The 15809-nt window shown below is 33.0% G+C and overlaps 1 protein-coding gene across 8 annotated transcripts; it reads left to right on the forward strand.

Annotated features, from left to right (window-relative positions):
• Nucleotides 1-220: 220 nt before the first annotated feature.
• Nucleotides 221-15194, forward strand: LOC136820499 (leucine-rich repeat and calponin homology domain-containing protein 1-like). Of its 8 annotated transcripts, none has more exons than XM_067076682.1 (21): nt 225-471; nt 598-739; nt 1026-1152; nt 1444-1549; nt 2024-2163; nt 2491-2556; nt 2923-2993; nt 3197-3290; nt 4105-4170; nt 4946-5094; nt 5364-5507; nt 5770-5823; nt 6177-6201; nt 6822-6944; nt 7462-7494; nt 7872-7916; nt 9782-9833; nt 11167-11261; nt 11864-12001; nt 12526-12603; nt 13190-13428. In XM_067076682.1, exons 1-21 carry the CDS (start codon nt 336-338, stop codon nt 13325-13327), a joined length of 2022 nt encoding a protein of 673 aa, XP_066932783.1. In that variant the 5' UTR covers nt 225-335; the 3' UTR covers nt 13328-13428. The 8 variants fall into 8 exon arrangements, with proteins under 8 accessions (XP_066932788.1, XP_066932785.1, XP_066932790.1 ...); XM_067076685.1 differs by having other exon boundaries at nt 5003-5094; XM_067076687.1 differs by lacking the exon at nt 5770-5823 and having other exon boundaries at nt 221-471; nt 5003-5094; nt 13190-15194.
• The last annotated feature ends 615 nt before the right edge of the window (nt 15195-15809 follow it).

Consider the following 15809-nt stretch of genomic DNA (forward strand, 5'->3'; position numbering starts at 1 on the left):
TGTGTTGCAATGGATAGGCAGGAAACAGCAACAACATCAAAGTTAAAATTTATGTTGGAGCTTGGGTGGAGTTTTGATTTAAAATGGTAAATTGTGATTAGGAGAAATTATATTTTTTCATTATATCAGGCTGTTGGTGATTAGGCGTCAGGCACTTTCTTGTTCTCCAATCTTATTGACCATTTCAATATTTTAAGGAAAATTTAATTGCTTGTAATTTAGTGTTAAAGCATACTATTTCAAAATAAAAAGCATGATGTGAATACTAGTGATGGAATTTTGTGAAAGATGATACTCTCAATAAACATTTCACCTCATCCAAATAATTTTGGAAAATGAGTAGCCCAGCTGGAGTTGAGAAATGCTTTGAAGAAGCTCAGGACAGTGGAGTACTAAAGGTCTGCCACAAAGGCTTAAAATGTTTTCCAAATTTTGTGGATGAATATGATTTATTGGATGTCCTCAATGTTGGTAAGTTTTTGGTTCTTTTTATTATAAAGATTGATTATATGTATTTTGGTTTTGTTACTAATAAGGAATATTAGATGTTCAACAGTGTATTTTGATAAATGATAAGTGTGATTTTTATTTCTTTAGACATCTCAAAGAACAGATTTGTGGAGCTTCCACAAGAGGTTTTATCCTTCGTCATGATGGAGAAGCTAGTCGCATCACATAATTTCCTCAAGACATTACCTGATCTAAGCAACTTGAATGCTCTAACTTATCTCGATATAAGGTATTGCTCCATCACCGTGAATTTTGATTCTACATTAAGTCAAGTTTGTAGGAGGGCAATCCGCAATGCTTCTACCATTTTCAAAATGACTTGCATAATTAATCATATTAGTTTTCCTGAGACTGAAATTGACAAATTATTTTTTAATCTCTTGTTTCCCCAATAATAAGGTAATTTATTTATATTAATGACAGGTGATAAGACTTTTCAATTTCATTAAAGAAAAGAAAGCATGTTTGAAAACTAATGTTTACAATAGCTCTTACTTATTTTTGTTTGTTTTTAGTCAAAATCAGATGCAAACTATACCAGTACACACTTGTTCGCTACCCTTGAAGATACTAAAAGCCAGTCATAATAAGATTACCGTGATTCCTTGTGAAATAGGACTACTCAGTAAACTACAATCCTTGGTAAGTATCTTAATAATTCATTTAAGCCATCAATACATTTAAAAACACGAGACAAGTAAAGCCAAGGTAGATGTGTAACCAAAGCAAAATAAAGCAAAACAATATCTCAGCCTTTTACAAGTCTTTTAAATTCAATTATGCAATTCAATATGCACCTTTTTTTGTTCACTACTTTCTCTCAAATTGTGCTTTGTAATTTAAGTCATTTTCTTGTTTTATCCCCTGAATTTGGCTTGGTATTACTGCATTTGTTTTCCATCATTCTATTCATTTTATACTTTTCGTCATTAGGATATTTCTTGTAATGAGTTGACGAACCTGCCATCTACATTAGGCGACTTAACGTCTCTCAGGATGTTAAATGTTCGTAGAAATGTTATTGTATCGCTGCCTGATGGTAAGTTACTAGAGACGTGATTTTTGAGTAAATTCATCAAGTTCAATTGATAGTGATGCAGTGATTGTTAATTTTAAGATTCCACCCAGATTTAATATCACTAACTATGATGAAGTATTAGAGGAAATCTAGCTGTCTAGCTTCACAAACTCGTTGTTATATTAAAAAAAAGTTTAGACTGACTCAAATGTTTAGACCCTAATTTCAATTTCAATTTTTTATTATTCTAAAATGTTGTGGAACATTTTTCTAGTTCTGGTATTAAATTGCCAGTGTTTGAAAACAAAGCCAAAAAGAATAGAATCTCGCACAAAAGATTCTTTTAAGGATCTTTGAAATTATTATTTCATTACATACAGCTCCTTTCATGCAAGCGAACAGGTAGAATTGCAATATCATGTCAACTTCTCATATGAATAAATATAATGTACTCTGTCCACTAACACCAAAATTGTATTTTTTGTCTTTTGGTAGAGTTGAGCAAGCTGAAGAATTTATGCAATTTAAACTTCTCTTGCAATCGCATATCAAATATCCCGCCAGCTTTTCGTCTTATATCATCTTTAATTGAACTGGATTTGACCAATAACCCACTATCATCTCCACCTGCACAGGTAATTAGAATTTAAAATCATCTCAACAAATAAATCATATGAAAATTTATCGGTAAAAATTTAAGTTCAAAGATCATGTCTTATTAAGGAAATTCATTTAAAAAAGAGCTTTTTGTGGCATGTATTTCTACAATCATTTACAGTGATGCTTGTAATGGCATATAATTTCTTCATATAGAAGGTTTTTCCGTATAAAACTAAAGAACTATTTCATGGATTTATTCTATTCTACCTGAAAGCCAAGGACTGACATCCAAAGCAATTCAACTATGTTTCTTTGTAATGATCTTAGTGCATTTTTTGTTCTTTTATTTCTTTCAATATTAGATATGCTTAAAAGGAAGACTACACATTGTAAAATTTTTAAGTATGGCAGCCCAACAACAAGAAAAGGTTTGAGTTACTTTCATAGAGTCCACAATGTTCTAAGTTCTTCTGTTGTGGACAGATTTCTGTCTATGCAAATCCCACCAGGATATTGAAAATTTGAGCTGTTTTGTTGTGTTGGATTCATTTTCCATCTCAGACAAAAATTTTGCTTTGATCACTACGTCCAAATACATTTCAGCATAAAGAAATTTCAAATTTCGCATTGTTTTCATTTTCAACAACATTATATTAATTGGAGTGACCCAAATCCATATTTTATGTTTCAGAATTATAAAGAAACCAGTTTATCCCATATTATAAAGGTAATATGTTAATAAAAGCTGTAAGTCGAATTCTTAACTGATTCAAATCAATTTTCTTGCTTTTCAGCGTTGGTCAACAATGTTGAAAGATAAAGCAAATCGATCACCATCAACTAATAGTCTAACAACGACAAATAAGTAAGTGCTGCTTACAACAATAACTCCTTATTTCTATCAAAAAGGAATGACTCAAAAAAAAATGTCCGGTTAAAAAAACATTTTAAAAGGCATTGTTATTATCTTAAAAACAGATTTCAGTTTCAATAAATTTTCATCAAAATTGAACTTACCAACTGACACAAGTATTACTTTGAGAATTTTGACTTTTTTTACATTTTTAGTGACAGTGAGAAACATTTGACAGATAAGCAACTTGGAAATGAAGTTCATGATATTATGGCTAACGGTGCCATCAAAGAAATGGATGTTTTATCGGTATGTTCAGTCTTAAAAATGCTTTAACACCATCACTGCCAACTACGAGTATACTCGTAAAATACCAGTAGTTATTCAAAGGACCATAACTTTTGACACAGAAAACTTGTGTTTGCCTTTTCATTGTATTTTTGAAATCTACGTGGCATTTTGCGTTGATTGGTGTACAATTAATTCACTTAAAGTAAAACTCAGACCATCGGAGCCTCAGAAAGTCAAATTTTCGATAAAATTCCAAAAAGAATTCAATTTCTGAAAAAAGGTAGTGTGCGTGTTAAACATATCAATTTTGTTGGCCGATGCGAAAGAAAAAACAACCAAAAATATGTTAAGGAATTTTTAAATAATTACAGCAAGAATTTCTCGAGTTTTCTTGATAAATTTTCAAAACCAAGCCGATAAATTAACCTGTGCAAAGCGCAATGTAACATTGTACTTGTATTTCATAGATCTATTGAAATGATAAAAGATCTCTAAGATGACATGTTTTTAACTGAACGATGTACACTTTTTTAATAAATAAACTGACCTCATTGCTTTGAAAATCGTGGAACATTACATTCTCAGCTCAGCTCAAGGATGATAGTGATGTGATTTTAAATCGACATGAACATTATTACTATTATCAGTTGAATGAGTGAGTGAAACATAAAAAGCCTTGTGATGTGTAACCAAATCAAAATAAAACACAATTTATAAAATAAAACACAACCTCTTCCGTGTCCTTTTTAAATTAAAATGCTTTAACAACTTTAACAACTAATCAGTTGAATGAATATGTTTTTAAATTTTGTATCTGTCTGACTTTTTTAAGGATACCTTGGAGAAGGAATTGGTCGATTCTCCTACAAGATCTGATTCTTTCACTCATAAATCCGAAGTAAGATTGCTATTTGATTAAAGTTTTGATATAAGACCCATAGATACCTCTTAAAACAGTACATTGGGTTATTTGTATTCGGGTAAAGTTTATTTGGCAAAGGTAAAAAAACCCTATCCAGTGAATAAGCAAGGTATTTTGTGAATTCTCGGTTATCAGAAACTTTAATTGATGCTCGTCACGTTTAATATAACAAGCTTTCTAAATTGTCAAACAACAATTAAGGAAAAAATTCTATTTTACCTAGAGCTCCTAATATTTCATCAAAACTAATATTAGCGAGTTTATGTATCGGAGTAAATCGAGAGCGACGGTAAGAAGTCAACGGAAAATAAAGTCGATAGTTGATTCACGGCTTTTTACCGCCTTTGCTGACCTAAACAGACGGTATTTGGGTGTTTTTACAGTCGTCAAGCAAAGTGGACAGCAATTTCGGGGACATGTCAACTTTACCGTCCTTCTTCGATCTATCTCAAATACATAAACTCGCTAGCTGGTGATACTTAGTTCTTAAATTATATCTTATGTAATGCCTCATAAAAATAGTGTAACTTACCTACTCAACTTGTTTAGTGCAAGAGAGTTGATCTAAAGCTTCCATAATCTCTACTAACCTAGCCCAGGATCAACTTAAGGCTCTTTAATCGCGCTCTTCTTGTCTGCTTTACTAGAAGCGACTTCAAAAATTATCAGAAAACTAACTTCAGTCAGAAGAAGACTCAGGTCTACTACTAACCTTCTACTAATCTCTTTTTCATTTAATCAACTAACACAGCTGGGTATGATGTCTTCTTCTGATGGTAATGTTCTTCTTTCTCCAATCAAACCCAAGCTACCTCGAAAACCAGAAGGATTAACATTACAAGAAAACCGAGAAAAACAAAGGATCCTACAAGAAAAAGGAAAACTTACACCACAATTCAAGTATGTGAAAGACAAGGATTAATATGTTACAGTTTGTCCAGAAAAAAGTGGAGAAGAATATATAAATTAAAAATCCATAAAATAATTTATTTATTCTACAGTGGAAACTCCATAATTCGAACCTCTACAACTCCAGTGTTTCCTGGACTCGAACAAGTTGTTTTGTCCCTTCAGTTAACACGCCTGATAAGACTTACTCCTTTCTCTAAATCTGCATGTTTAAAATAGGGTTTACAAGATTGGTTTTATTGACATTGGACTTTTTACAGGACAAGAATGCCGACACCGACTTTTCCAACAACGGACAACCAAATGGTGACGTCGCCGACACAAGGTACCATGTCTCTTGACCGAAATGTCGGACGGCAAGTGGGTAGCCAAGTTAAAAGCAAAGACTCAAATGAGAAGCTAAGGTATGAACATTTTTCTGTGATAGACAATAAAGAAATCTATTACAGTGACAGTGAGAAAGGTATTTGCTTAACGAAAGTTTTGAGAAAAGGTTTGTCCCAAAAGGGTTATAGGGCCTTAAAAGTAAAGTACACTACTTCTTCCGGCACAGACTTAAAACTCTATTCCAAACTTTCGTAGCAATCAACAGTTAAGAGTTGAGTTATAGTATATAAAAGTTTAATCCAATTTTCAATTCTTTGTTGTTTGTTTGTAATATTTTAGTAGAAAGAATAGTTTGATGCGAAGAATGTCATCCTTCTTTGGAAGAAACAAGAGGTAAATTAATGAGAAGGTTGTTTACTTTATAAATTTACCAAAGCTAGTATGTATCTTTGTATCAGGAATTTAGGTTGCAGCTTTTTGTTCTCAGTTTAGAAGTACACGTGAAACAGTAAATTTCGACTTTTTTTTGTCAGGCTTAATGCTTCCCTTATTCACTTTATTGGATCAAATTCAGCATTCGGCTTTTTCTAAAATCTAAAGCTGGGGTGCTACTTAATTTGTTATTAAGCCAAAATTGAGCGACGCTTTCTTATAAGATTGTTCTTTAAACAAGCATGTATAGGCTCTCAACAGAAAAATCTTGATGAATACAACTGATATTCTTTTTCATAATTTTATTGTTTCAGGTCGGAAAGTCTCACAGAAGAAGAGGTTTGCTATGCTTATAATGTTCACGTTCTTTCCCATTATATACTATCTACTTTACCTATGCTTCGGCTTTTTCTTTGTGTTCTTCTAACTTCTACTAACATTAATTCTAAACCGTTGAATAACAGAAAATAACCGGAACTAAACCTTACTAACTAAAATCTTACAACCACTAATTTACACATACTAATCGAAATTTATTAACTGTCAATCAAACACACTACTACTAATTTTAAAACCAAAAATTGTTACAGTTGCCTCGCTCTAATCCGAATTTCTATTATTCAAATCTTTCTGTAATTTGAGCTAAAACATTGGTCCCCTTTCGCAGTTGAAAAGTAGTGTAAAATACTCTCTGTAATTCGACTATTTCTATAACTCAAAGAAACGTCTCACTTTAAGATCGAATAAGAGAGAGTCAACAGTACGCAATTTATGTTTTTCAGTCTCACTGAAACCCTATAGTTAGACATCACTGGGTGTTTACAAACGCTAATATAAACTAACCTGCTTACTAACCAAAATATTCATCGAAAAGAAATACATTTTCAAATTTAACTCTAACTACCAAATCATACTACCAAAAGAAGTCAAAATCTAAAAATGTTAAATTCTTTTTCCAGAAATTAAATAACATTGCAGCACGCAAAGAACAACTGTTAAAAAATAAAGAAGAAATAATCAAGTCTAGACAACGCTTAGAACTCATTAAATCCAAAACTTCACAACGAGATAATAATATGCTGGTGAGTTTAAGCATAACCATAACTTTCAAATTCAAGAAAGCTGTCCCTATTGGTGCATATGAAAGTGGCATCTCAAGAGAGTCATGTGTGTAAAAATCTCTATCTCAAAATGCCTTGTCTTACGAAAGACCAGAGAGTTTGAGTTTATCTTGAGTATGCCAGAATTAATAATACTTTCCCCAACGGATAAATTTTCTTCATAAAAAATTGTGTCAGTAATTTGCGCCACCTGACCCTTTAACTGTATCACTTTTCTGCTCGTTTCCTTTAGAAAATGTAGATAAAAACGATCCGCCATCTTTTTAAAAAAACAGTTTATTGTTCGGGTTAAAGGTCATAGAGGCCATGTAGAGACATAGCGAAAATTCTTTTGACAGCGCTGTGTCATCCGGCCCCGGGTTTAACATCTGAACCGTTATCGTCTTGGAAACAATTTGTGACAAATCTAATGAAAATATTTTGAAAGTCTCACATACTTATTAATATTCTCATCCCTATATAAATTCTTTCTTTTTAGTCTCCTGGTGATAAACCAGAGCTGTCCTCGCCGGTAAGAAATAAATCATTTTTTGGCTTTTTGAATGTTATGTACGGTTTTTACATCGTTCTTTCGGAAATTTTGGCTGATAAAAAGATTCTAACCTGTGCTCAAAGCTACTTTTGCTAGAGCGAGGAATTTGAAGTTTCAACGTCGAGGCATAATTTTCAAATTCTTATAGGTATAGTTAAAATGTTTACTTTAAAGTTATGTTAACTGTCATCTGTCTAGTAAAAGAAACTGAGCTCAATATAGAACTCCTTTGATGTTAGTATGTGTCAAAGAAAATTTTCGGTCATCCGGTATAGATTGTAAACTGGTTCGTTTCATCACCAAATGATAAAGTGATTCGAGATACTAATATTTTTATCGTTTCCCATTTGTTTTAGAATTCAACGAGCAGCCATACTTCATCAGACTCAAACCAAGCTGGTGTAAGTCTTTTTATAAAACTCTTCAATGATTGCCTTTCCATTATTAAAACTGTCTGATAATTGGATGGGTCACAGGCAAGAAACAACAAAAAAATTATTTATTGATATATTTTCTCTCTACTCTATGATCTATCATCTTCAGATCTACCATAACCATTTGTAAATGCTAGATGTCATATGATAGGTTATGAGAGTTATGTTAGATCTGAAGATGCTATACCATAGAGTAGAGAGGAAATTTATCAATAAATAATTTTTGGACCTACCTTAAGGTAGTCCTTTAAATTAACCCTTGTCCGTCCGTTTGTTCGTCCGTTCGTCTGTTGCCAGCTTTTCTCGGGATCGGCTTATTAGTTTTTTCAAATTTTTTGCACAAAGATGCAAAATGGCAATGCCCAAAATGTGACGGAGCCCGATTTTCGAAAAAAAAAATTTTCCGGCCGAAAATGGCGGAAATATGCCGGAAAAACTGTTTTTTTGGCATTTTCTCGAGATTTTATCATTAGTTTTTTCTGACTTTTTGCTCAAAGATGCGTATTAACAATGCCCTAAACATGGCCGAGTCCGAAAATTTTTTCCGGCGGAAAATGCCTGAAATATGCCGGAAAATCGCCGTTTTTCTAGATTTTCATAGGACTTTTTCCTTATAATTGGTTGTTTTTTCATTCAAAAACATTATTAATAGCAATGCCCACCATTAAGCATGTTTCAATTTTCAATAAAATTGTATTTTGAAGCCAGAACTATTTTAAAAGTCGCCGGAACAACCTATTTTCGCCGGAAAGACAGTATTTCTTGAATTTCTCGAGCTATACTTTATATATTTTTATGAAATTTTGCACACTGATGCAATATGACAATACCTAAAATGTGACGGAGCCCGATTTTCGAAAAACATTTTTTTCCGACCAAAAATGCCGGAAATATGCCGGAAAAACCGGTTTTTTGACTTTTTCTCGAATTTTCATTTTTAGTTTTTTCTGATTTTTTGCAGAAAGATGCGTATTCGCAATGCTCAAAAAATGGCCGAGTTCGATTTTTGAGAAAAAATATTTTCCGGTTGAAAATGCCGGAAATCGTCGTTTTTGCAGATTTTCATTGGATTTTTTCCTTATATTTCTATGTTTTTCACACAAAAACATTATTGATAACAATGCTCACCATCAAGCATGATTCAATTGTCAATAAAACTGATTTTTTCGACCAGAACTTCCTATTTATTTTTTCCCTACAACCCTTCCCTCTCCCCCCATCAACAATCAATGATGAATTTATTGTGTTGTGTAAATACTAAACGCTAAACGCTATATTTTCTGACTGATTTTTTTCATTTTTCTTTTCGCATTGCTATCTAACTTTCATCATCAGGTAGGTCCATTCAGCATGTTGCTTGTTTTGTTGTTTCTTGCCTGTGATCCATTCAAATATTACAGTTTTAATAAGTCTTTTTGTCTTTACAACACTTAGCATGTGCGCCCTTTTGAGTTAAATGAGAAAATTATGTGCCATTATCTCCAATCGCGAAATAAGGTTGTAGAACCATGCATTCTTACACTTAATCAAAGGGTTTGGGGAGTATATCAGGTTCGTTAGTGACGTAGAATTTCTTAACCTTTCGCCATTCGTCCCTTTCAAACCCAAACCCGATTCTCCCCAATAAACAAAAAAAGGTAATTGCCGTTGCTCAGGGTAACCAAGGTATCATTTGGTTGCAAAACGCAGTTTATATATTCAAACTTCAACGCGTTTTATGAAATGATGTAGAAAACCTACATTGCTTCCAAAGTTTCAAACACTAAATAAACACATACATATATGAGTCTAGTATTCCTTTTATTTATCTTGTCCTTTAATTTCTTCCGTAGGAAGTTGTATTCGAAGGCATCGCAAAACGTGGATCCTTGAAACAAAGGAACAGTAAGTTTTTCTTTAGTTGAGTGTCTTATTTCAAAGCTCTTGAATTTCGCGAATGACAGAGAAGGAATCTTTATCCTATTAAAAGTAGTAAGGGCTTATCCGATAAATTTAGTTACCGCAGAAAATTTCTGTAGTAGTAAAAGTATTGGTATGTATAACATGTATAGATTTAGCGGAGTGTACAGCGTCATTAGTCTTTTTTCAACCTTTCTGTTTCTACATTCTTTGATGACCAGATTTTATATGAGATTTTATGAAGATAAAAGATATACTTCAGTTTTTTTGTGCTGTATTTGGAAGGTCTTTTTGGATCTAAGGCATAGGGACCATTCAAAAGGTATGTACGCTCTGAGAGGGGGAGGGGGTCTTTCGAAAAGCGTACGAAAACGTACGCGGGGAGAGGAAGGGTCAATCAAGAAGTGTACGTACGCCTTGCAAACTTTTTCAAACTGTTTTTACAAGTTTTTTTGTAACGTTTTATTTGAAAAAACTAAACAAAGTTTTAAGTCTTCTTTTTTCATTTTAAAAATATCTAGAAGAAGTTTCAGCGCAAATGCGGGGATACGTACGTACTTGAAGGGGGGGGGGCGTACAAGGGGATGGGGTAGTCAAATTTTGCCTTCATTTAAGAGTACGTAGTTTATGAATGGTCCCATAGTAGCGAAAATTTTACAATTGATTTGAATGATTTCTTTTTGTAGCTGAAAGTTGTATAAGGCATTGGCGAGCCTCCACCCCTAAGCATGAAAAGAAGTTGGGAACAGTTCCTAAATAAATAGTAATGAAAGTGAATATTTTAGCTCTTAATTGAAGTATTTTTTTAGAAAAAGTCATTGCATTGCAGCAATAAAACCCAATTTATCTGAAATCGAGTCTTAACAAAGTGGTATCTTACGGCAGTCCCAACTGCATCAGTGGCCTTCAATAAAGAATCTTAGTGCGGTAATCAGCGTTGTCGAAGTTTTTAATTAGATCATTAGCAACTCCTTAGTCATAATTTAGGCTATAACTCACTTGAATAGTTTGTAAATAAGTTTTTATTGTTTTTTATACAAAATATAAAATGTGAATAAAGATCTTGCTTCCTGGCAATTGTGTTTTGTTTTGCCTTATATTTAGGTCTTAGCTGGAATCGCCTTGCTTTTAGTTTTTGTCTTGTCTTGTTTTTTTCAGAATAGAAGCTAGATCGTTTTGATAAATAATTAACAATAATAGTCTTTAGATATTAAAATTTTCAGCAACAAAGGCAGTACTGGAAGAAAAAATCGAGCTTTTTTTTACAAAGTTTCTTTCATCATTAATGGCATGATGTATGGTTTAATTCTTGTTGTAGATAAAATATTAAAAGATGGCGCTTCTAATTACACAATGAGGCGCTTCTACGACGTCGCTAAAGAAGAATTCGAAAAGTTAGAAAAATTAAGAGAGGTATGTATAATCACCACTGACCTTTATATATCTCTGGACCAAGCTATATCCGCCATCTTTGATCGAAGTTTTTTTTTTAAGTCGGTACCCGCAAACAAGGCATTGTAGTGTTTGAAACTTTGCCTAACGACAATCGGCGCTACATCATTAGTGTACAAGTGAAACTAGATCTAGCGCTCTCTCCGCGGGTACCAATTTCAAAAAAAACTCCGATCATAATATTTTGGTTGGCCAGGATTGAGTAACTTCGTCCAGAGATATATAAAAGTCAGTGATAATCACCATGTCTGTTGATTTGACTTATTTGCCTTGTTGCTTCCATGGGCAACGCTGCTTCTTTTAACAAAACTGTCAACGATTCAACACGCCATTTAGTCGTTAATAAATTGCTATTTTCCAGTTTTATTGGATTGCTAATTTATTGATGCCGTTGAATCTTTTTACGTATTTTGTAATTTAATTTGATTTTCAATTGAGTAACTGAAATACATATACAGATTTTATTTTGAAAAAGTCTCAACAAACTTCAGACCACATTACACTTCTAAAATGTAAGTATTTCAATACATGTTACTTCAATGTTCTGAACTCTTTCCTCGTAGGCAATGGAATCAAAACTGCGGATCAAATTACCGGACGACCTACCAGCCTCGTTATCGGACGGAATAGTATTATGTCATCTGATTAATCATTTACGGAAAGGAACTATACAAGTCATACACGTACCAAGCTCAGGAGTAGTAAGTTTATAATTTTAAACCTTTTTTTTATCCTCCTGTTAGTCAATTCATGTTTTTAATGTGTTACAGCTAAAAACATACCGGTCTTAACTTCTAGTCTGAATTTCAAAACATTCGAATCCAAACATACAAGCATTATAGAAAGAAAGATGGCGGACTAGTCAGCTCAACATGGACACGCTTTCTATTATGCATTAAGGGAAATAATTTTCTCGGAACTTATTTTTGTGGAACTTATTTTCGCGGAGCAAGGGTACTAAATTGGCGTATTTCCGGAACTAATTTTCGCGGTAGACGCCCAAAAACGCGAAAATAGTTTCCTTAAGGTATAGGAAGCTCGATTCAGCCAAATAGCCAAAAATCAGTGGTTATAGCCATATCGAAAACCTCGGTACTCTCTCTACCTAGGAGACTTGATGCTGCTTGTCTCGCTTGGCATTTCAAGCCATGAATCCTTGACTTGCTTCTGCTTTCCTTCACTATGATTTCTAACTAAGTTTTTTATATTCTTTTCTTCTATACAGCCGAAACTAACGATGCCAAAATGTCAAATGAATGTTGATGCGTTTTTAGATGCTTGTAGAAGGGTGGGAGTTGAAAAGGTATGGAATTTATTTATAATAAAAGAATTCATTCAAAATAAGAAAACGAACGATACTCGTCCGAAAGATTTATATTCTAGCCCAACAAAACATAAAATCTGTTTTATTCATGTTATTGGTATGGCATGTGATATACCGTAAGTCCTAATTCTGACACCCTTCTTTAGAGATAGAAATAATAGGAAGATTGGGATCACTTATAGACAAAAAATTTTTTCTTCTCTGATTGCTAAGCACAGAAAAATAGTTTCCATCAGCGATTCCAACATTCTGATTATTCCTATCTTTAAAGAAGGGTGTCGAAATTAGAAGGGGGATGTCGATATTAGACCAACTTACGGTACGTTAGAGGAAATTTTCGATTCAATTCTCTCGAGCTTTGTACAGTGCCTTTGAAAGAAAGTTCGAAATAAGTTAGAAAAATAGTGAGATATTTTGAGAATATTTATATAATTCGTGTTCCGCTTTTTATGAATCGATTTGAAATTTACGTTTTAAGTAAGATAGATTCATCAAATTTTTCTATACAAACATTAAGAATACCTAGATTTGCAGATTAGTTTGATGTATCTTTCATTTTTTTCAGGTGGATGTTTGCACTGCACCAGACATTTTAGAGGAGAAATCACCAATAAAATTATGCAGGACTGTAGAGGCGTTAATGCAAGTCATGGGCGTGGCTCCGCCCCAGATAAGCATCGCCAAACCTACAACGCCTAGATAGGGTGGTCTATGTAATGGTTAATTAATATAGAGTATGATTTTATTGAATGGAGAAATAACGGATCAATAGTTGGTACAATTTCACATTGCATTTTTTGGGGGATGGCGTTCACTGGAGAATGGGAAAGCTAAGGGTTTCACGGTTTATGCTTTGGAATCGGAATAAGTTAATTATACTTTCATGGCATTTGGTGGTTTTCATTGGATTTAACCATTCAATGTACGTTCAAGCCGTGGTGTGGCGACTGTTTGTTCTTCAAGTGCAGATTTTCAATTCCGTCTAACTGGTTCAGGATATTCGTCAACAACGCAATTAGCTAATCCTGGGATAGTATCACTTCTTATGTGGAGGTCACTCTTTTTAGGCTTATGTTGTGACCTCTGTTTTTTTTACCAAAAAAACAAATACACATGTATGACTCAATGCCTGAATAAAACTGTTTTACAAAATAACTTATCTTTAGAACTTTTCAAACCAATTAAGATTCACTTTTGATTTTTTTGAGCATCACTACAATAACAAATGATGAACATTTTAAAAAGGTTTCTTAAAAGACGGTTATTAGTTATCTAGCACTGAATACAAATTGCGATAGAAATATTGCTACAAATAAATTCTAAGCGCCGAATGATTTTTATTTATTTTTATTTTCTGGTTGAACTTCGTTTAAAAATTTTTTGATAATATTGATGATGATGATGTTTAATTTTTTTACAATTTACTTTTCAATTCCACGCTCTATTACACCTTATAGAAAGTTATAGCTAATTATGAGATTATTTTTAAGCTTTTTACGTTTGTACTTTCTCCGTTAATTGATGCGTCGTCGTTACAATTTTAAAATAATTTTGATTTCCCTTGCTAGTTTTAGCCGTAATTCATTCATACAGTATTGAATAAGGTCAACTTCCCAAGAAGTTCAATACTATTTTCATAGAAACTTGAAACCTTGATTCGCGCTATTCCAAGATAGATGTTGATCGACATGTAAAATAAAGGACCTTAACTTACGCATATATCAATAATTTGGTCGTCCCCTTCATTTTTTCACAAAACTTATTCTACAACTAATGAACGAAAGATGATGTTATAACTAATGTTAGTATTTTTTATACCACAATGAACGAGAACACCACGAGTATTATATTTCCTAGCTAGAATACTATTTTGATAGCCTTCTTATCTATCTAAGTGCCCTTTTACACACTACTGCCCGTCATTAAAATTTCTTTATATTCATTTCCTTTTTTTTCCTGAATTATTTTAGACTTTTTTGTATTATCTTTGCTTTTTAAATTTAAATCCTTCTTAGATTAATACTTTAGAACTTATCCGTGATGACCCAGCAACTAAAATAAGGTGCCTTTTTAGTTCATCTGCAAACGTTTTTGCTGTAACCAAAACAAAGTTTTAGTTTTAATTCAAGCTAAAGGATTACGTCAGAGGGACAAAATTCACCGATCAAATGTTGTCAAGCTTTACCGAAACATTATACATTTATCCAGCCCTTTTTTTACCTCCCTTACTTTATTAACATGTTTGTTGAACATCTCTGCTAACGACATATTTTGATTAAATTCGAATGTCGAATTTGAACCTTTTTTCATTAGGTAGTCCGTCAAATATGGGCCCTTTTTTAGCATAATCAGCATTGTTTTTTGCCATGAAAATTAATGGTTGATGGATGAATTATGAAATAGTTATAACTTTTTTAATTGGTTTATTTCTTTCCTCATTACTATACTAGGCACTATTTTCTTATTATTTTCAAAAATTTAGTTACTTTGCTTTACTTTTTGTAAATAAGTTAACTCTTAAGTCCATCTCTCGAATTCAAGATAAGATACTGGGTAGTACATATTTTAAATTTACGTTCTTCTACTTTACTACTGGCTCCTACAAGACTGCTTTTTCATAGCCAAAAAATCTATCATTGGCTCTTTTCTGCTATACTGTGGGCTGATCCAGATTACACCTACGTCAGGAGAGGTCTAACAATCAGTACAAGACACTGTGTAACTACTGTGTCGGTTAGTACCGTGGTGGTAAAATTGATGAAAATCAGTTAGTACACTGTTTTTTATAAGAACAAACTATATAAGAACATAAGGCTTCGATGGCCAAAATGTTAAGAACAAGTTAAGAATATTTTAAGGCTTTGCGGACTCTAAAACACCCTATTTCTTAGGAAAATGGACAAAAATACTCAAAACATGGTGAAAGTGTTAAGAACATGTTAAGGATTTCTATTTTCAGCCTTAAAACTCAAAAAGTTAAGAACGTCCAGGCTTCAATAATATTGGATGTTCTTGTAAAAAAACGTGTACTCGATTGTACTAAGTGACATTTAGGGTGGCGACAAGTAGAAAGTGATCTCCCTATCTACGCACTCCTTCTCATAACGTTATGAAGTGTCACAATTATAATCTGCTTGTTGAAACAAATGTTTTTCCTTAGATCTGTGAAATATTCTTTTTAGACG

This window comes from Clytia hemisphaerica, unplaced genomic scaffold, assembly GCF_902728285.1.
Source record: "Clytia hemisphaerica strain Z4C2 unplaced genomic scaffold, Clytia hemisphaerica genome assembly, whole genome shotgun sequence".
In the NCBI taxonomy this organism is placed as follows: Eukaryota; Metazoa; Cnidaria; class Hydrozoa; order Leptothecata; family Clytiidae; genus Clytia; species Clytia hemisphaerica.